This window comes from Dermacentor andersoni, chromosome 1, assembly GCF_023375885.2.
Source record: "Dermacentor andersoni chromosome 1, qqDerAnde1_hic_scaffold, whole genome shotgun sequence".
Classification (NCBI taxonomy): domain Eukaryota; kingdom Metazoa; phylum Arthropoda; class Arachnida; order Ixodida; family Ixodidae; genus Dermacentor; species Dermacentor andersoni.
The window spans coordinates 70,903,851-70,925,465 of NC_092814.1; the positions used below are offsets into that span (position 1 = coordinate 70,903,851).

Here is a 21,615-nt window from a genome sequence, read left to right on the forward strand (position 1 = left end):
TCCTGATGTGCTTCAGCATCGACTCGCCCGACTCCCTGGAGAACAACCCGGAGTCGGGGAAGCCGAAGGTGCGCCACTTGTGCCCCAGCGTGCTCACCATCCTTGCGGGGAACAAAAAGGACCTTCGCAACTATCCACCCATGTTGCTCGAGCTCGGCAAGGCGAAGCAAGATCGGCGGCAGGAGGACAACGACCCGTTGGGGCCGCTGTCGTACTCGGATACGGTCGTGATCCTGATGTGCTTCAGCATCGACTCGCCCGACTACCTGGAGAACAACCCGGAGTCGGGGAAGCCGGAGGTGCGCCACTTGTGCCCCAGCGTGCTCACCATCCTTGCGGGGAACAAAAAGGACCTTCGCAACTATCCACCCATGTTGCTCGAGCTCGGCAAGGCGAAGCAAGATCGGCGGCAGGAGGACAACGACTGGTTGCGGCCACTGTCGTACTCGGATACGGTCGGGATCCTGATGTGCTTCAGCATCGACTCGCCCGACTCCCTGGAGAACAACCCGGAGTCGGGGAAGCCGGAGGTGCGCCACTTGTGCCCCAGCGTCCCCACCATCCTTGCGGGGAACAAAAAGGACCTTCGCAACGATCCGGCCATGTTACTCGAGCTCGGCAAGGCGAAGCAAGATCGGCGGCAGGAGGACAACGACCAGTTGCAGCCGCTGTCGTACTCGGACACGGTCGTGATCCTGATGTGCTTCAGCATCGACTCGCCCGACTCCCTGGAGAACAACCCGGAGTCGGGGAAGCCGAAGGTGCGCCACTTGTGCCCCTGCGTCCCCACTGAGGCCGAAGGTGCGGCACTTCGGTCGCAGCGTGACCACTACTTGCGATGAGCACAATTAAAGGACCTTCACAAGCACCCACACACGCCGCCGGAGCTCGCTAGCAGAAGCACGTGGCGACTGAAGAAGTGAGAATCGTTATACCTATAAAGACACTTCGGATGCTCATTGCTACTTGCCGGGAGCGAGATGGTCTTTTTCTGCACCATGCATCGGGATTTAAAACTTACGTTACAGTTCACATATACGGGGGGCAACGTATTTTCACCACGATGAAATAGCGCGAGTACAGGTATATTATTATTCGACAAATGACGACTCACCCCAAAACGACTGAAATTTCCGACGAGACAACGGTTGAGTGCCGGAGCAATACTTAACCGGGTTCATCTCTACATAGAGATATAGAAGTTTGGTTACGAGACCCTAAATGTCAGCGACTTCGAAAATAGCCTGCAGGTCTTGACTCTTAATTGCATTAGGATACGGTGCACGCGCGTGCGTTTGATCGCAATACCACATTCTGTGGGCTTGCTTTTCTTTGATGAGTTAGTGGGATAGTTTACGGACTCGTTTGTTTTAAGAAAGTACTTTATTAAATGTCTACTTTGACTGTCTGTAGCCTACCATAGTAACGTTTTTATCCATATTGGGCAATTCACTGATAGTTTCTACTTCCTATTGCATCTGACTGCAAATAAGTGAAGAAGAAAAACTAACATCAATAAAAGAAATGCAGAAGCTCACTTTTTTTTAATAATGCAAGAAATTTTCCGTATTCCCCCTATGAAAAAGCCAACATTTAGTTGCATTTAGTGATATGTGTTTTACACCATATGATTGACCTTGTGTGAACATGGTAATGAGACATCACTTTCTTTTCTTTTTTTTTTTCGCAGAAATAGGATGTGGTCAAGCTCAACGCTTGATGTGTTAAATGACCTAGATTGTAAAGATATTGCAGAGGCTTCATTTGCGACCATAGACCCTCATAGTTGCTCATCGCATTGCCTGGACCAACGTTACTAGATATAGGTGTTCTGTAACTAGACTGTCGGGACATCCATTTTCTTTGATACAACCCACGTGCTCTTTATCACGGCTTCTGCAGGGCTCTTTCCAACTTTCAGTAACTCCGTGGCTCTCGTACCGCGTGCCTTGTAATGGAAACACGGAAGCAATGCACGCCGGATAATGCAACCATGCGATTATATTTTTGACACAAGAATAGAGAAGTGGGCGAGCTCGATTACATTCGTCATGTAGGCAGCGCAGATAACAGACAAGGACAAAGACAAAATAACGGACGATACAAGCGCTACAGTTAAAACGAAAAGTGAAGGGTAATAACCAAAACCTTCTAACAATAGCAGCTGTACATCAAACACGTATGCGGTTACGTGCAAGCGCGTATCCTGGTTTTCTTCAGGAATGAGGGAGAGGGGTGTATGACTTTGAGATAGTGATTGGTGATGATGGTGATTAGTTTTTTACATGCTGGCAGGTTCTCTTCAATAATCATTAAACCCTTCGTGTATCTCCACGAGCAAAATAACAGTGAGAACTGGGAAGAAGGACTTCATGAGTTTGCCTCGTACCGTACGCTGGAGGCTTCGCACACAAACTTTAAGGGGGGAGGGGGGGGGGGGTCAGGATATCCGGACATATCTGCCTTGGATCTGCGGATCGTGCACGCTGCTGATCCTGTTTAATAGTTTGCAGACAGTGAACATGAAGCCAGTGTATTGTACACAACCACAAGAATAATTAAGGCAAGACAAGTACAAAATTTCTGAGATATCGTGGGTGCATTTTTTTTTCAATATTCATGCCATCCAGGTTATTTTGACAAGCGGAACTCAACGACGCGACACTGCGTTAATTCTTGAATTGGCGCACGCGGATTACACCGTTCAAGGGCAAACAATGCTTCTCAATTACAGTAGACTAACTAATAGCTGCGTTTTACAATACAGCTTGCTGTCATTTCTCGTTGTTTGGACGAGAATATCATGAAAGATGTAGATCGAAGAGTGTGGTCATCTGCATTGATTGAAAGGCCCTCATGTAATAGAGAAAAGGCGAAAAGGAAGAACGTATTAGCATGGTATTAGTTCCTGCGTTGTAAAGGGAAAGTACGCTGAAAAAAGTATGATTTAGTGGGTATGCACCATAGGAGGGGCACATCATCATCATCGTCATCATCACAACAACGTTACTACAACAGGTGCTGGAGCCTTAGAGCCTTCATTCTATTGCAAAAGCAGGAGACGAATTTAATGGAAAGTTTGAATCTCGCGCGCTTTGTTTAGCAGGGCGAAAGAACTGGCGGAACTAGGGCCAGTGCTTGCGTCATTTAGGCAAATACCTTTTTTGTAAGCATAATAATAAGACTGACATTATAAATTATATATTTTTCATAGTTCTTTGCCTTTCAACGGTTGATGTGAAATTGTAGTTCTTGTTTCTATGACGACGCTAGCAGAAATGGCAGCGACCATGCTAACCATGCAGCAAGCGGCGTTATAGTGGGCGGCGTGCAAATATCACGCGAATTACGTGTTTTAGTTTATGCTAAAGTTATCGCTCATGCAGTAAGGTTCGCTACGTTAGGCAAGCGTTAGGCTTGAATTTAGGTAATGGGTTACAGGTACATTACCACGTGTTGAGGGCGATCTGCTTGTTTTGATATTTGTGTAATCCCAAGTGCCGGGAAACCTATGATGATTATTTGGTGACAAAATCAAGGTGCTTATGCGCTAATTTCATTATGTCGTATAGGCAGCCGTTGAATCAACTCTAATACTAGTTATTTAATCCAGGCGTCTTGGTACTTGTCGTATAAATATCAGTGCGTTGTCCGTGTTTGTTTTGATTGCGTAACTCAAGTAACCAAGTATTTTTTTGGCGCGTGTCCTTTTATTTATAACCTCGGGATACCTTTATGGCATGATTATGACGATTGCAGAGTTTATCTTTATGCGCGCATATATGCTGTATGTTTGCATTATGCCTGATAGGTGCTGTTGATGACTTCACGAACCGGCAACATTCTCCAACTTTCAGGTGTTCCTTGGCATCTAAAATGACAGGGAAAACACTAAAATTGTGGGGAAGACACTTGACGTGGCTGAGACTTAAACATCTGCGTGGTCTCTGCACTTGTCCAACTAGAAAATTCACCGCTCGTGAAGCTCGCCAGACCTTCGTCGAATATTTCGTCAAAGGCCATGAACACCAGTTCGTCCCATCCAGCTCTGTTGTGCCCGCAGCCGCGGACAAATCTGTTCTTTTTACAAATGCGGGCATGAACCAGGCAAGCCATTTATTCATGACGGGAAGTTTATTGATATTTGTGTGTAAAAAACTGTAGCGGTTCTGTATACCATGTCGTTTTGTCTACAACTAGGGTACACATGCGTAAAGAAGATTCAGTACATGTACAGCGTTCTCCTGTGACGTGTACTCGAAACACAACAGTGATACTGTTTGACAGTCGTGGGAAATCATGTTTTATTGTAAGGCAATTTCTTTTAGGCATTCGACACCTAAAAGGCTGTATTCTGTCACTCTATATTAACAATAATCAATTTAGTTCTAGCTTTCAGACACCTGTTTCTCAAATATAGTGAGCACTGTTATGTTCTGAAAAGCACTTCTTGTAGCCGACCTGAAAAATAATTACAAGATTGAAGTTGTATCGGCATGAAGCCTTCAAGGGCATGTAGCAGGTTGTTTTTTTAGGCGTGTGATTCACTTCAACTCTCGTGTGTGCAATTTCTCGGTCATGTGCAAAATGCCCTTATTTTTTAAAGCTGACATCTTGCTTACCAGTAAGTGAGTTCATAATATATCCTGTAAGGAAACCAGAGTCTTCATAATGCTGACTTTCAGCTTGTCTTTGGCCTAATTTGCACTTTTCTTTACTTACGTCGAATATTTACCAACTTCCCCAACAATATATGCTATAACCGAACCAGGTTTGGCAGACTGAAAGGTCTGTCTCATCTCGCTGCTGCAAGAAATCCAGACTGATAAAACACTTGGAGCACACTTTCACTTCTGTGTAAAAGACTGGAAGGCTGAAATATCACCACTGAGCATTTTGATGAACAAGATTACCAACTGTTCTTACTATATGGTCGTGTACAAAGTATTTGTCCTGGAAGTAACTGGGTGCATGAGGTAGTTAGGACATAATGATGACTTCACGAATATCAACAATATTTCAGACTAGAATAGTTACATTCATTCCAATTTTTTTGCATTGTTTCTTTTTTCTTTACTTTCTTTATTTGAAACTGTTCAATAAAACTGTATCTGGTGCCAATTATTGACTTAAGTTTAGCTCCTATAGCAGCTGCATGTTCTAATCAGACAGTGTGTATTGATTTTGGGCAGTGGTTCCACAATAGCAACCTTTAGGGAGTTTTAGCATTGTGTGGCTGTTTGTTAGTTTCCCCTCCCTATCACTGGCGCCCCCAGTACATAGCAGCGTAGCAGGTTTATAATGGCAGCTAAGTCGCCACATTGAGGGTGATGTGACAGCAGAACTTTACAGCCACCCACTCTTGGGTGGCACAGGCCCTGTGGGAGCAAGGAAATCCATTACTTAGGAGTGGCACCTAATGACATCGTGCTCCGAAAGCTTCGCTGTTGACTCAGCCACTTGAAGCTGTGCCACAATGGCTATGATTAGCCTTTCAGGGTTCTCACTCCTCATAGCCTCCACCTGCTTGAGAGACTACTGCCTGCATCTGGCTACTTGCAGCACTTATTCCTCTTTGTCATACATGATAACTGGGTATAAAATGTAGTCTCACCTGAAAATAACGGATTTTACGACATTTAGGAAGGTGGCGATCTCCACGTGTAAGAAGACTTGGATAGTGTACGGCTTCATCACTTTTGTCGGACTGGAGGATGATACCCTGGAATGAATGTGCTAGATAAGTGACAGAGGGGTTGGTGAGGACAAAGTTTAGCACCTAAACAGAAAGAGTGAGAATGTAAATAACTATGACAATTCAAAGCCTTGACCTCAAATACCTTGTGCACCAGGTATATGAAATGCAGCATGTACTAACTACAGAGTGTTTGTTTTGATACTGGTGTTAATTGTCAACTCTGTCTCACTTTCCTGTTCTGTTGTAACTAATGTCATTTTAAACAAGCTGATTTACTTTATTTCCTCCTCTTTGTTCAATTCACTGGGGAGCAAAGGAACGGAGGGTAAAAGAATGATTAGAGAAACAAAACGAGTGGTTAAGTGGCTATCTTTCATTTCTTTGTATTTGGCAATTTTAGCGCAGATTTAATTTACATGATTTTGTTTTGCAGTTCAAGGGAGTTTTTCTTGGAATGGTGGAACCATCCAGCCCTTTATATGACTTGCAGCGAGCTGCAAACTACCAGAAGTGTATCAGGGTTGGTGGCAAGCACAATGACTTGGACGATGTTGGAAAGGACTTGTCACACCACACCTTTTTTGAAATGCTCGGAAACTGGTCATTTGGAGACTATTTCAAGGTAAATAAAGCTTTTGTGTAACTTTTTACTTGCTACTGTGATGAAAGCTGAGTTTCTCTAACTTGTTGTGATAGGCACAGTTCTTCAAGTGTTTAAAAATCTCAAGGGAGCATAGACCAACATGATGGTCAGCACCGTATGATAGAATGCACCTGCGAAAGATGCGAGGGTACACATATGCGTCCACCTAGTGTCCTCTTATTCATGCATCATTTGCTAGGCTATTCTGTACAGCTCGACATAGCCCCTGCTGCTTATCTGCTTTCAATGCAAGCAGAAATGCACGCACATTTTTGCGGAAGTGGCATGTAACTCCCACCTGCTATGTTTGATTGTCATCTCCTGGGATTCTTGTGCTCACATAATCGTTACTATAAAAGATCGCAAGCGATAGACAAGCTTATAAACAGCAAACGACTATGGTGCACTGAATTCAGTAGTTGAGCAGACAAGAGGACACTCTGCATGCATGCTAATTTCGCAGGCACACTTCGTGACATGGCACCATAGGTCAGCAGAATAAGCGGATGCTCACTCGTACTCGCTTACCAATAATTTTGTAGGCTATGTACTTCCTCATGCTCATGTGCATTCACATTAATTGGCACTCACATTTCTCCTCGTGCTCACCAACACCCACTCGTGTTCATACTCGCTTCAATTCACGCATGGCTCCCACTCATGCTCATACTCATGTCAACTCCCGCCACATCCACTCACACTTGCCAATAGTCACTCATGTTGATGCATCCGTTCAAACTCACCATCCTGGCTTTTGTTCCTGCTTGCATTAACCGGCACTCACTCCTGTTCGTACTCACGTCCACTCACACCCTTCATCACAGGCGTAAGATATCACACCTGTGAAATGACCATGGACCAAGTAGCAGTCACTGTATGTGTTAGTGAGTATGCTGACCAAGGCATGGCACTGAGTGTCATGCTGGTTGGCACTCCTGAGAGATGATTAAGCATATTCATGAAGCACCTTTGTATGTCCTTTTTCATGTGTGCGTCAATGTGTCTAATTCAAGTATGCTCCTTCATCAATATCATGGCTCACCAACTAGCCCATCAATATCGATTAAGATGATCAAAAATTTTAACGGGCTCTATACAGGCCCACCTATTGGAAGAACATGTGGACGTACAGAAACTTGTCCATATTTTTGTAAGACACTGTTTGCATCTCTCGTGGCAGCTATGCAGCTGCTATGCTATAATTCTTTGCCTTGGCCTGCTGTGACAATTTATTGCGGGTGGAGGAAACCAGAAAGAGGCCTGCAAATTGGTTGTAGTTGAAATTGATTGCCTAGACTATTCTTGATTTTGCTTTACTATGATTCTCATTGTTGACTTGGTTCTTCTGAATTCTCTGTAGTGTTAACAAACACTTAGAGTTATGTAGGTATTTTTGGGGGGACATTTGCATGTATTATTTTAAGTAATCTAAGTGTAAGGAGCTTCAGTTTCATGAATGCAAAAATAACTTCAGAGCACTGAGAGAATGTGTGTACGTAAACATGCGCTATCCTTGTGTCCATGAATTTGGTTCTAGATCATAAAGAAAGCATCATGTTTCCAGCCAGGTTTTGGAAGTTATTTAGCTTTGTAAGCTTCTATTTAACATCTGTGAGCAACAAGTGTACATTAGTTGTGTCTTCTAAGCATTGAGCAGTTCTCTTGAGGAGTTTTGATAAAACCAAGCAGGGCATTGGGTATGCACTGTGTTTTTTATAAGGTACATTATGTGACACTGGTTGGTCACATTTGTACTTGACTCAAAGTTCATACCCATTGCAACTGATTGCGACAAAAATGTTTACAGCTACACTATTTTTTCATGAACATATTGTTTTCACTCATTAAAAAAGACCTGTATTGTTGCTGCCACACAGCAGGAATACCCTATGTCACCCATGACACAGTGATGCCATGTATATGCAACTGAAATTGTTATTGAATCAGCTTGTTCCACCAATGTAGCAGAAAGCATTTTAAATGTTCGGGCACAAGGCTTGTGCTTTTGGCTGCATTCGTAAAAAATTTCTTCAATCTTCTTGGCACTTCTATCTTGCATTTTTCAGAATGCATTAAAAAAAAAGGTTGTATCGGACCTCGCATGAATGGGCTTGGCATGTTGTTTTTTGTGGGCTACTGCTTTCCCTACAACTTGACATTGTACCTGTATCACTACTTGCAGGTCTGTAGGCACTAAGCATTAGAGATGGTCAATTACTAAATTCTGAAAAATAGTTACTTTATTTATGCTCTTAGAATTTCAGCTACCATGTTGTTTCATCTTTTCATAAGAACTACTACTATTACTGCTACTATTACTGCTACTATTACTGCTACTATTACTGCTACTACTACTACTACTTGCTGTTTGTCAGTTGTGTGACATATCAGTTATTACCTTTAATTGCGAGTGGTCGTGCCTGAGTATGTTTTAAAAAATTCAGTTCTGGAATGCCCACTCTTTTTGTTTTTTACAGAAGGAAGCGTGTGCAATGGCCTGGGAACTGCTCACAAAAGTTTATCAGCTGCCGAAGGAAAGGCTTTATGTAACTTACTTTGCTGGAGATTATACCTTAGGTTTGCAGCCAGATGAAGAGTGTCGTCATGTGTGGTTGGACCTTGGGTAAGCTATCTGGGCATTGGCCACTAGCCCTTTATTTGTGTGTACTAGGATAACAGCTACATAAAACTGCTGCTACGTTATAGCCTATACAGTAAGGACACTGAAAGCATTGTGAGTGCTGCTATGTGTTGAAAATGAGCTACATGTTGCCTTTTATTGTCAGTACCGACATTGTGCGTTGGAGAAACCAAAGCAGTGAAACTGATGCTTAATAGTTTTTGCGATGAATGCAGAAACACATAGTGCTCTGAATTTCTGCATTCACAAATATTCTGTTATTTTCAAAACATTAAAAATTTTCAACAGCTTGCTTTCTCAAAGGCACATCGACTGTCTCTCAGCATTTTAGCCTGCCTTGCAAGGCTTATAGTTCATGTTAAGCGGAAGTGTGTAGTCTGAAAAAATTTTGTACACATAAGTGCACCAATTTTGTATTAGGAAATTGTGTCCTATTGAATGTGCTAGTGTATGAAAACTGCGGCAAGCAGTCACCCAAGTTATTTTGGAAAGTTTAGGCATTGTCCTTGAAATGTGTTCTGCGTGGCTGCTACTATGTTCAGACATCCCAACGAATTCAATGTGACATGGATGTTTATTGGTTCCAGCAAGTCAGAAATGGCATTACTTGAGATGTAACTTTTGAGATGTGTTAATTGTGATGTGTGGTCCCTAATTTTGTTTCCAGGAAGTGCCATCAATGTTTAATTAGCAATTAAGTTCTGCGGAAGTGCACAGGGTGGAAGAACATTCTTGAAAGGTAGAGCTGGTATGCACGGAAAGTGCACGAAGTTACAAAGAAAACCCATAAGGGTTCCTTAGAAAGAAAGCTTTGTATTATAAAACACTTTTTCATGGACCTTGAAACGAACCTCGTATCACTAGCTTTCTGGGGCAGTTTCTTTACAAACTGGGCTAACCATAAGACTAGCACATGATACTGTGAGGGCAAATTAATCAATAAAAAGTATAAGCAAATAAGTTATGTGTAACTATGCAAGGTGGAAAAACTTCCAAAGTTGAGACAAAATGGTCTTCAACTGTGGAGCTTGCATTTTAGCAACCTGTATGGATTTCCTTTATAGCTTCAGGGCTACTTTCATATGGATGACAGTGCTCCTTTTCATGGCAAAAATTTTGTACGACTTCCATGAAAATTTGTGTTTGGGTGCATTTTGTGTTTCTCAGTCGAGTTGTTATCTCTCAATGCCCATCAGACATCCAAAATTGGTTTGACTAACCTGAGAGTTTAAATTAGGAATTTTAAGAGCATGGCAACTTTCTTGGACTTTTGTACAAGATCAACTTAAAAGAAGGGCGTCATTTACTTTTCTTGTAGTGAATGAAGTTGACTGTTGACTCAGCCAAGGATTTATTGGCAGTAAAGGTGGGTATGCTGTCAGGGTCCTCAGTCCAGAGTATTGTTCACAACAGTTATCGTGCCACCAGTGAAGACCAAAAAATACCTTTGGTCTTTGTATGAAGTGGCTGTGATCATCCACTGGGCAGTGGGTTTTGAGATGAAGGATGTAGAGGTGGGGTAAGGGTTGAGTCTGAGAGGTTACTGCATAATTTTACTGGGTCAGTTTCAAGGATAAATAGAAATAAAAAATGTCAAGTGGCAGTTTTCTCGATCCTGTGCTTGTGTCAGCATCATTTCTTTTTCCAATTTTCAGTGTGCCGGAGGCTCACATCCTTCCCTTTGGAATGAAGGAAAACTTTTGGGAAATGGGCAGTGTCGGACCATGTGGCCCCTGTACTGAAATTCACATTGACCTTGCTGAGCACAGCTTTGCTTCATCACCTCCTGTGCATCGAGTCAATGCTGGACACAGTGACATGGTGGAACTTTGGAACCTTGTGTTTATGGAATTCAACAGGTGAGCATTTTGCCACAATGCAGTGGGAATGCAGTGCAGTGGGAATTACTCACTTCCCATTTTTTTGTGTGGAAAAGTTGACATCCTGTCTTTAGAAAGAGAAATAAAGGTTTTTCTTTTCTTAAGGGACGCTGATGGTCAGTTGCACTCACTACCAAAGAAACATGTGGACACAGGAATGGGACTTGAACGCCTTACTGCAGTTCTTCAGAATGTGAAATCAAACTATGACACGGACTTGTTTTCACCTCTCATTAAGGCTTTGCAAAAGGTAGTGGTTTAATATTTATTTTCATAACATGGACGCCCCTCTTTATAGAATTCTCGTTTCATTTTGCTATGGCTGAGTGCATGCTGAATGTTCCAAAAGAACTTGTTAGGCTAGTTGATAACGCATATTAGATAATTAAAAGAGTGTAAATAGTGTGGAGTGGACGTATCTAGTGTGTATGCGTGTTTGGGTGTGTGTGTGGTTGCGAGTGTGCACATTTGTGCTCTTTTAATTATCTAAGATGCTAAATATGTTTGGTTTAACTTCCTTTACAACCTAATAGCTGCAAAAGTCTCTTAATGCAAGTTTGTTTGGAGTACCTATGTGATTATATGGAGCAGACAAATCTCATTGCTTGTGCATTGAAGGAATGATGAAGATACGAGTGTGTGTTCTTTATTTCTAGAAATATTGGGCTTCTGTGAATGTAAGGAATGGGATAAAATGAAAGTCTCAGGTGCTCTTTTGTATATATATATATATATATATATATATATATATATATATATATATATATATATATATATATATATATATATATATATATATATATATATATATATATATATATTGATAGTATGCGTTTAAGGCTAGATGCGCTCGGCATTTTATATGAATGTACAGAAAGCGACAAAGGCTGAGCAGGGCAAGCGTGAGCACCAACAACAACCGTCTTCTTCCTCTTCGTCTCCTACTGGCGCTCTTATTTCTCACTACAATATATTTTCTCACTACAATATAATTTTTTTTTGGGGGGGGGGGGGGAACCTTGTGTGTCATTGAGAATGTGATAGAAAAATAAAAGTTAAAACGTTATTTTGCTCTTGTGACAATTGCTGCCACTTTTATTCACTATCACTTACTTCCTGGCATTCTTTCTTGGTTGCTATTATTAAAACAGCTTTCAATTTTGACCTTTCACTGATAATTGCATTTTTTTCTTTGAGGAACCATGAAGCATTATTAATGTAAACCTATTTGTGCAATGTCAGATGGACTGGCACCTGTGGTGCCCAATGATAGAGTAATAGCATCATGGGGAGTGCATACTAATGTACAAACAAGCAAACATCAATTCTTGTTGCACGTTCTTTGTGCTGGACATGATTCACAATATGGACAATGTGATTTTAGAGTCTGTCCAAGATGGGCTAGCAAGTGTGAGTTTATTTCGTAGCAGCAGAATGTCAGACACATAAATAATTAAATATCAATGCAAAGTGCTACAAGAACACTTTGCAGGTGTTGGATATAGCCTTTTGAAGTCTTCAAGTATAAGCACCCCAGCATAGTTTTGTACAATTTTGCCTCTATCACAAAAAGCTAGATGCTTGCATGCATGTGATGATTAGAAAGAATCGGTTTTATTGTGATGATTAGAAATATTACAAGATGTTAAAAAAAATTGTGCGAAATGCAGTAAAGCAGGAAAGTTGGTGAGGTTTTTCATCATTCATCTGATAGTCTATAGTGTAACCATGCGGTTCTCACATCTTTGAATGCAAAATGAAGTTGTAGGGACAACAATTCCACTGTAACACCAATGTCATGGCTGCACTGACCGAATGGTTTAGGCATCAACTGGAGGACATCTAACAGGCTGTATGCACCATTTTCTGTAGCAGTTAACTTGCATGCACGTATCTGAATCTGATGGGTGGCATCTTAGTCTTGCTAAATTATAGATCGATTTCTTCACTGCTGCCCCACCTGCTGTGACACTGTCCCAGTTCTTAGGTTTCGCATGATCTTGCCTCATGTTAAGAAACCTAATGACATGCATGCAACATACCATGCTGCTGGCCTAAGAATACAAGTCTTATGAGCTCAATTTAAAAGAATATAATCAACTTTTCAGAGCTATTCTGTAATGCAGTGCCTACCTTAGTGGGGTTAGTTGCCTACGATCAAAATTGAGCCTGTAAACTTTCACAGTTTCTCCTGAAATTTCTCAATGTTTTTTTTTTGCAGAAAGCTAGAGTGAAGCCTTACAGTGGCCTGGTAGGCAGTGGCTGTTTCGTGGACATTGCCTATCGCACTGCTGTAGACCATGCCCGTATGTTCACAATGGCCATTTCTGATGGTGTACTTCCAGAACATGCAGATGCTGGGTGAGCTCAGTAGCTCAAGTCTTGCTCATTTTAAGAGGCCTTCGAACAAGCGTCAAGCTGGCTCTACAAATTTATTGCTTGTGCTGTAGTTTACCTTGTTGTTCTTCTGTGTTTTGATTAGAGCAATTGGCTTATAAAATTTTAGAGTGCAGCTTTTAGGTGCCCGTTCTTACGGAGAGCATTGGTGTTCGCGGTGTAACCGAGCGAATGAGCACAGCGAAACATGAGAGCGAAGGTGACGTGTAGTGGGGGATGAAGAAAGCAACGAGAGAAAAGGCGCGAGGAGGAAAGCAGAGAGGAGGGTGCATCGGAACCATGAGGCAGAAAGTGGAGGAGGGTATGGCAAAAGTGTGAGAAGAAAAGCGTAGTGCCGCGCATGAGGTGCTTTGCAGCGGTGACTACGAGATGGCACCAGAGTAGCGCGCATTGTCTAGGTCTGTCCGTGGCAACTTTTGTGAATTGCGCCCACGCGTCACCTATGTGCTGACCCCAATCACTGGCTTCCACGATCTCCAGACTATCGAGGTAGTTGCACCACACCTTGCTCCGTTTGCAGTGTGCCACTTGAGACTGATTGTATGTGCCAGCCAATATATTGCGAAACGAAAACATGTATAGGACTGCACTCAAAGTTGCATTAGGGAGTATTATAATCGTCAGTGAAATTTTCGAGTAAATTGTATCACAACATTTATACACAGGGCCTTAGTCTTGAGAGCGCAGTTATGCTAGAGTGTCACGTTTATTTGTGCCATTGCACGAAAATGAAAGGATGTGAGCTGCAAAACATCTGGGCATGTATTATGCTGCACTTAGCTTAGTATCTTTGTATATAGTTATGTGTGAGTTTTACATTGCAGGTCAAGTTTAACAGCCAGCTTAATGTATTTGCTTTGTGTAATTTCATATGCAAAAACCAGGCTTGCCTGTGTAGTGCTCTGCATACAAGCGAGAGAAAGTGGAAAGGCAAGGAAGGAGGTTGACCACCAGAAAACAATATGGTTTGATAACCTGTAATGGGGGAAGGGGATTTAAAGAGAAAGGAAGTGGAGGAAAGAAAATTTGATTTATGAACGACGTACAGCATACGTTGTTGTAACAGCCTATCCTGCAAGTATGTGGACTGCTACTCACTATTTGCACCTATTCTACTCTTTGTAATCATGCTTCTGTGAAGAAAATATGCAGTTACAGCTGATACATCTTTACTTGCTTGCATTTCATGAAAACCTGCCTTAATACATTTTCTGTTTCTCACTTTACTCCCAGGAACAAGTTACGGAGAATTATACGCAAGGCTTCTCATGCAGTAATCTGGCATTTGAAATGTGATCGAGGAACTCTGGCCCTCTTGGCAGAAGATGTTCAGCATCTTCTGGGTGATGTTTACCCTGGAATTAATATAGAACTGGTAACTACATTATAAAATTATTATTGTTTTACTTAATGTCTTTGTATCATGTGTGTTCTTGCAGTTAATATAAGTACCTGGTACAAATGCACAGCTGCCAAGGATATATGTAAAGATTTTTCTTGTTATTAGAGGCCATCATAGCAAGTGGTGACTCTTGTTTGGAACTGCTGATGTGACTGTTGTTACCCAATATATGGACATGGCAAAACTAAGAAAAATGCGAAAAATGGGGGCCGAAAAAAAACACACCAATGGCACTTACTTTCAACAGTGTTTATTGGTGATGCAAAGGTCACATATATGGAGGTGTGCACTGAAGGAAGAAAGAAAAAAAGAACCAGCATTTTGTGTGTCTTTCTGTGTCCCGCTCTTCTGTGCTGTGCTTCATCATCATCATTATTACGTCCACTGCAGGACAAGGCCTCTCCCAGTGATCTCTAATTGCCCATGTCTTGCGCTAGCTGATTCCAACCTCCACCTGCGAATTTACTAATTACATCACCCCATCTAATTTTCTGCCATCCTCGACTGCGCTTCTTTTCCTTTGGTACCCATTCTGTAACTCTAATGGTTCACCGGCTATCTGCCTTATGCATTACATGGCCTGCCCAGCTCCATTTTTTTCTCTTATTGTCAACTAGAATATAGGCTTTCCCCGTTTGCTCTGTGGTCCACACCGCTCTCTTCCTATCTCTTAACATTACGCCTACTATTTTTCGTTCCATTGCTCTTTGCGCGGTCCTTATTTAACTTGTTCTTGAGCTTCCTTGTTAACCTCCAAGTTTCTGCTCGATATGTTAGCACTGGTAGAATGCAGTGATTGTACACTATTCTTTTCAAAAACAGCGGTAAGCTTCCAGTCATTATTTTGTAATGCCTGCCTAGATAAACTTACTCTAGATAATCTTACTCCTGCACAGACTCTAGGGGCTTTAGGGGCTGACTGTAGGTGATAGGATTTAGGTCATCATGAATTCTTGTTCCCTTGCTAGGCTATTGAACATTACTTTTGTCTTCTGCATATTAATCTTTAACCCTACTCTTACATTTTCTCAGTTAAGGTCCTCAATCATTTGTTGATGTTCAAGTCCTCAATTATGTGCTGTGCTTAGTTTTGTCACAAATTACCAACTAACCCAGGCTTCCACCCTTGCTATTTGGGCATACATAGTATCTTTTTATTGGCAGTTTTCAATTTTTACCAGGCAGTGTTTTGTATTGCTATCACACTGTGCTATTGAGTGAAGTGTTTCAGTCTGTATGTCATGTGGCATGATTTGCACACCTTATGTTGTTGCAGGTGAAAAATATTGTGAATGCCGAAGAAGACAAATACCTTCATCAGATGAGTAAGGCGGAGGCTGCACTGAATGGTGTGAAGTCGGCTGATGTTATGCCTGGTATGTTGACGATTTGTTGCAAACATTGTATAGTAGCTTTATCACATAGGCACTACTGTAAGGTGTGTCCAACCATGAGATGCTTGTGCTTCACAAAGATTTCTTCCTGTTTGCATTTCTTCTTTGTTTAGGACATATTGCCTGGGAACTCTATGTTCAGCATGGCCTCCAGAAGGAGCTGATTACTGATCTGGCTCTAGAAAGAGGCCTGTCTGTTGACTGGGAACAGTTTGCGCGGCTCTTCAAGGAATTTCAGGTCTGCACAAGTTTAGTGTTTTATTTATTTACTTCTATTTCGCTCATAACATGGCTTTTTTGTTTTTGTTTTCCTCTCTTTGAGACTGCTTTTGTGCTTTTGTATTCAACACCCATCGTTTCACCATGATAAAGCTGCAAGAATTGGTTGAATTCTCAAGTCGATCAAATTAAAAAAAAAAAAAAAAGGCTTAATTCTGTTTTTTTGTTGTGAAAGGAAATGCTTGAAAGAGTGCAGCATGCAGTGCACAAGTGTGTTTCAATGCCTCTTTGGCACTGGTCTCATGTGAAAGCAAAATTGTAGCAACTGTAGCATTGAGTGCTATTTCTGTTGTGTTGAGACAAACTAATGTGTAAGCTTGTGACTTAATATTGCCACCCATTGTGCTGCCTCATTGTGCGACATGTCAATGTGGGTTTCCACTTCAGTGTTTACATTGATGAGTTCTTCTAATGAGTATATTAAAGGTAAATGTTTTGTAGGGAGGTAGCACCTTTCCAACAGTATCAGTGTCTCCTGCTGCCATCTATTCTCTCATTTCCCCCTTCTGTTCTCTCGTTTCTCTTTCTCAGAATGAAAATTCTTAATGTCTGTGTATTTTTGTCCTGTGAAATTATTTTTCTTTAATTTGATGGGTTCCTTGGGCAGACAGGTAGACTTTTGATGTACTGCTTGCGGGCAGGAATGACTCCTTTTTTTCTTTTCTATGTTTACCTGTAAGAATTAAGTGGAAAGTAGGATTGCATTTGACATTTATTTTTTTGTCACTTCTGTCGTGTCTATAAACACTGTATGCTAGATTTAGATGCATGTTAAAGAACCTCAGGTGGTCAAAATCTAGAGTCTCCCACTACTGTGTGCCTCATAATCAGATTCAGGGAAAACACGGGGTAGATGGGAGATGGAACTTCAAGACGATGAGCAAAACGAGAACAAGGTAAAAGCGGGAGCCTCCGTTTCGACAAGTGGTCTTGTTTCTTTCAAGGCAACATGTGCTTTCCTTGGCACTGTATATATAGGTAGGCTTCTTCTAAAGGGGTGAGGGGGTAATGCAGGTGGGCGAGGCAACGACCGAGGGTGTGTTAGCGGCGAGGGTATAGAATTGAAAAGAAAGGGGTGCTAGAAAGGGAATATGCGGTAGCGCCGTGTGTCAGCCTACCGTGTGTTTCTTCGTGGCAGGGACCTGGACAATGGGGGGATTATCTGCTTCTCTGGAGATCAGTGAGCTATCGTGTCTCTGAAAGAGAGAATAAAAGAAGCGTCAGAAAAAGGTGCTCATGGAAAAGAAATAAAAATAATTTAAGAAGGGAGGAATGAAAAAAAAAGAAAAAAAATCAAAAGAAGGAAATGCTAAGCAACCCAATAAAGCATAATGAAGTGCTATTGCCTATGGCTTGAAATTTAGCATAGCAAATAGATTTTAAATATCTTTGAAACATTTATGTCTATTGGTTGCTGAACTTAAGGATGAGGTATGATTCTCTGTATTTTCTGTCTCGCACAGAATGGAAATTTGACTGTAGGCTGTAGAGTTTAAGTGCATCAAAGTTATGACCTGGTTGGTTGATGGCTTTGAGAAGCTTTCTAGCTGTGTCCGCGCGATGTTCATTTAAACTGATGTTCATTGATTGTCCCGTTTCGCCGATATGTTGTTTCTTACAGATGGAACATTCAAGCATATAAATCAGATCAGAACTAGTGCAAGTAAAGCTAGTTTTCACTTCGTGTGTATAACTATTTGCGGTGCTTTTAATTTTAATGTCACTTTGAAGGTGCCTGCAGGTTTTGCATCTGGGGTGACAACATGCTTTTGTTACGGGGGATAGGTGGCTGACTTTTACATGCACTAACATGTCTTTAATGTTTCTGTTGTGGCGATAGGCCATCCTTGATACCACCGGGAACGCTTTTCTCAGATGCTGATTACTTGATGATGATGTGCGGTATTTTCGTTGGATGTTGTTTAAGTTTGCGAGGGCATCAGGATATTTTCTTATAGAGGCTGGTGGTCTCTCAGATTCTGGTGGAGGCTGTTTCTGAGCTAATTCCGACTGCCTCTCCAGTCTTGACGCGACGTCATAAGCTGTGTTGAAAGGAATTTGTGGATAGTTTCTTTCTGCTAGCTTTACTTTAAGGTCATTTTAAGGTCAAAAGACAAGTCCACTTGTCGAAACGTTTGCTCCCGCTCTTACGTTGTTCTTGATTTGCTCATCGTCATAATTGGATTGGGATTTTAGCTTGTAAAACCTCAGAGTTTAATTTTTATGTGCTATGTGCCTGGCTGATATGCATGCACGCACAACAGCTGAGGTCAAATTTTTTTAATGTGTGCTGTTGTTTTTTCTAGATAAAAGCACCACAAGGCTCAAGCTATATAAATGCACTGTCATTGACTGCAAGCAATCAAATTAAGGGGAGAAATTAACATAAGCCCACTGCTTTGTACAAAGATTACTGATTTATTGGATGGCTGTACTTTCTTTTCACTGGGTTAAAATTGTGGTCACATATTTGCATGAAAGTGCCAGTTGTTAATGCAGTTGTTGGAAGATTTGAAGCCAGCCATTGAAAATATGAGCAGCTTTGTGTAAATAGTTGAGTTTTATCTCTTCTTCCCTCATACGACACAGCCAAATGTCTATCAATTTTCCTCCAGTCCTTTCCATTCGAATTTTTTTTTTGTCTGTTTAGAGCATTCACATTTTATCTGCATCTTAGAATTCCTGTCATCGAATTTGGGCTTTGTGCTAAGCAGCCTGTGCTGTAATGTGATTTTATTGTGAGGTGAAGTAGGTGTGTAAATTAAGGAAATTTTGTGATTTGTTACAAAGAAATAAGCCAGCTATAAAATATAAGCAGGCATAAGGCAAAAATAGCTTGTCTATGGCAGCATCATACAAAAAGAAGTGTTGAAGATCTTTCACATTGCAGACATAAAAGCAATTGAAGTGAATCTCATTTTCTTTTACATTCTTCAACTGCCAAGAGATGGCTTCCTTTCATTGCTTTGTTAATTTAGACACCTGGCTAATGAATTTACACTTAAATAAATTCAAATGAATCTCTTTTAGCCAAAAACTTTATAATTCTAAATTTTTGTACGGTATAAAAAGCATCACATTATCTCAGGCTTTGTCTTGGCGTCACCCTTACTCCAAACCTCTACTGGTCTCTCCATATTATCATAGTGTGTGACAATGCAGCCAGATCATTGGGGTACCAGATCATCGGGGTACTTACATCAAAACCTTTAAAACTCCTTCTTTTACCTGTAAGGTAGCTCTTCAAACATTCGCCTACCCACAACTTGAATTTTCCTCTCTGATCTGGTCACCCTATCAGAACTACCTAACCACAATTCAATATAGAGCCGCTTTTTCATTTCTCAAAATTATGACTGCCAATAAAGCATAACACAAATTAAACTTTCCCTTTCCCTACAGCTGCTAAATAACCATTGTGACATAGCCATTTTGGAATTGTTTCATAAGTATGTGCATAAATTTAACCACCATCTTTTACGCCTGGAAATGTGGTCGTACACGTCATGTGGATTACGCCATCGCCTAAGTTTCACCCACATTTATGGTAAAACAGATGCACTTAATCCGTCAGTGCTCCCACATGCCATATGTCTGTGGAATAACCTTCCAAAAAGCATAGTTGCAGAAGCTAACCAAGAAAAGTTTCAGCAGTCACTTAATGTGCGTATCAGTTAACCCTTGTTACAATTTTTATTGGGATAGCAATTATATGGACACTCCAAGCGCATTTCTGCTGTTGGCATCACCGTTGCTCTGAGGTTCCGTATAAAGTCTAAGGGCGATAAAAGAGTCGCCGTGCACCGTATGCTGTATGTGCGATGGTGAGCCGGCGATGACAGCTCAATCTTATTCATGCAAGGGAGAGAAGTGGGGAGCAAGCGTGCTGTCTTCCATCGTTCGCAAGGCTCTAGGGAAAGGGTAGGGAGAGGGGTGCGTTCTACTCTGGGCGGCCGTATGTGCCCGCCTGAGCCGCTGTGTCTTGAAAGCCATCTGTGCTGGGGGCAAAGTCCGCTGCACGTTGCCTTTCTAGTGCTTAGTTAACGCTGATGTGAGACACAGCACGAAGGTCAATTCGCTGGCTACTGCTGCTGCACTTCCGCACTCCAGCGTTTTGACAGTGAGTTTCCACGATCATCGAGTGAGATGTGTTCATGTTTGCTTGTGCGCCCATGACCCCATGCTTGTTAATTTAGTTAGTATGGTTATGTTTACAAATGTATACTGCCGATCTAACTACTATCCTTACTTCGTATAGCTGTCCACTAATTTGCAATTGCAATCTATGCTTCGCCTTTTGGGTGAAACTGAGACTTTTTTATGTTATGTTTTACTTTTATTTGTATAACTAGTATTCTGCCAGCCTTACTCAATTTCCCATAAAGGGGCCCTGTAAGGTATTTTTAAGTAAATAAATAAATAAGTAAATAAATAAATAAATAAATAAAATTAATTCAAGGGCAAGGGCTTTCTTTTTACCTAGTTACCAAGATGCATGGTTGTTCATATGTTCCAGGAAAAGTCTGCATCAGGTCGTTCAAGGGATGAATTAAATCCGTTCCATCAACTCTCTGATCATGCTGAGCACCTTCGGAAATTGGGTGTTGTGCCTACCGATACTGAGAGCATTTACTACTGCACATCTACTAACGGCGTTTATGGTGAGTGTCTGCTTGCTATTTTCAGTTTTGTTGTGGTTGCTAAAACTAAAAAAATTCATTTGAGACCACCTTTGTGTGGTTTTTCAGCCTCTGTTGAATAAGCTATGTTTACTTTATTCTTGTGAGCTGCTTTGTTAGGAAATTTTTTATTCCTGCATCTAACACATACAAGGTATTGGCTAACATGTTAGAAGAAGCTGTGGCAGCTGCATCTTGATGGTGGGCAGAGTGAAACAATGCCTCTGTCATGAGATTTAAGTGCCTGTCGGAATTCTCAGGTTGTCCAAATCAATCGAATCTCACAGAGCCTCATAGTCAATAAAGCAGATTTTAAATGGCAAAGCTAGTTAAGCAATCACTTGGTATATCAAAGGTGATGCAACCTTGCTTCAAATGCATGTGGACAGCAGTACCGTTTACACCAGCTTGGCTACACGCCTGCTTTGTGAAAACCAGACATCTGTTCTCCATGTTATGAAGGACATCAGCCTTTCTCATGTGCTGGCTTGATCCTGGCGTGCGAGCAAGCAGGCACCTGGTAAAAAGCTAAAGGCGCAAGTTGTAACAGGTGCGAAAACTTCGTGCAACCCAATGAAGGGCACCTGGCTTTTGTGTGCTTG

General features: G+C 41.5%; 1 protein-coding gene across 3 annotated transcripts in view; it reads left to right on the forward strand.

Moving 5' to 3' along the window:
* Positions 1 to 3,277: 3,277 nt before the first annotated feature.
* Positions 3,278 to 21,615, forward strand: part of LOC126543092 (alanine--tRNA ligase, cytoplasmic-like) — a 36,285-nt gene continuing 17,947 nt past the window's right edge. Inside the window, exons 1-11 of one of the 3 annotated variants that reach the window (XM_055061598.1) lie at positions 3,278 to 3,539; positions 3,858 to 4,107; positions 6,132 to 6,320; positions 8,819 to 8,964; positions 10,638 to 10,841; positions 10,968 to 11,112; positions 13,084 to 13,223; positions 14,493 to 14,634; positions 15,938 to 16,037; positions 16,169 to 16,293; positions 20,851 to 20,995. In XM_055061598.1, coding sequence (XP_054917573.1) covers positions 3,877 to 4,107; positions 6,132 to 6,320; positions 8,819 to 8,964; positions 10,638 to 10,841; positions 10,968 to 11,112; positions 13,084 to 13,223; positions 14,493 to 14,634; positions 15,938 to 16,037; positions 16,169 to 16,293; positions 20,851 to 20,995 — 1,567 coding nt within the window. In that variant the 5' untranslated portion in view covers positions 3,278 to 3,539; positions 3,858 to 3,876. The remainder of the gene's footprint in view (positions 3,540 to 3,857; positions 4,108 to 6,131; positions 6,321 to 8,818; positions 8,965 to 10,637; positions 10,842 to 10,967; positions 11,113 to 13,083; positions 13,224 to 14,492; positions 14,635 to 15,937; positions 16,038 to 16,168; positions 16,294 to 20,850; positions 20,996 to 21,615) is intronic. The other 2 variants (XM_055061597.1, XM_050190229.2) reach the window with 2 other exon arrangements.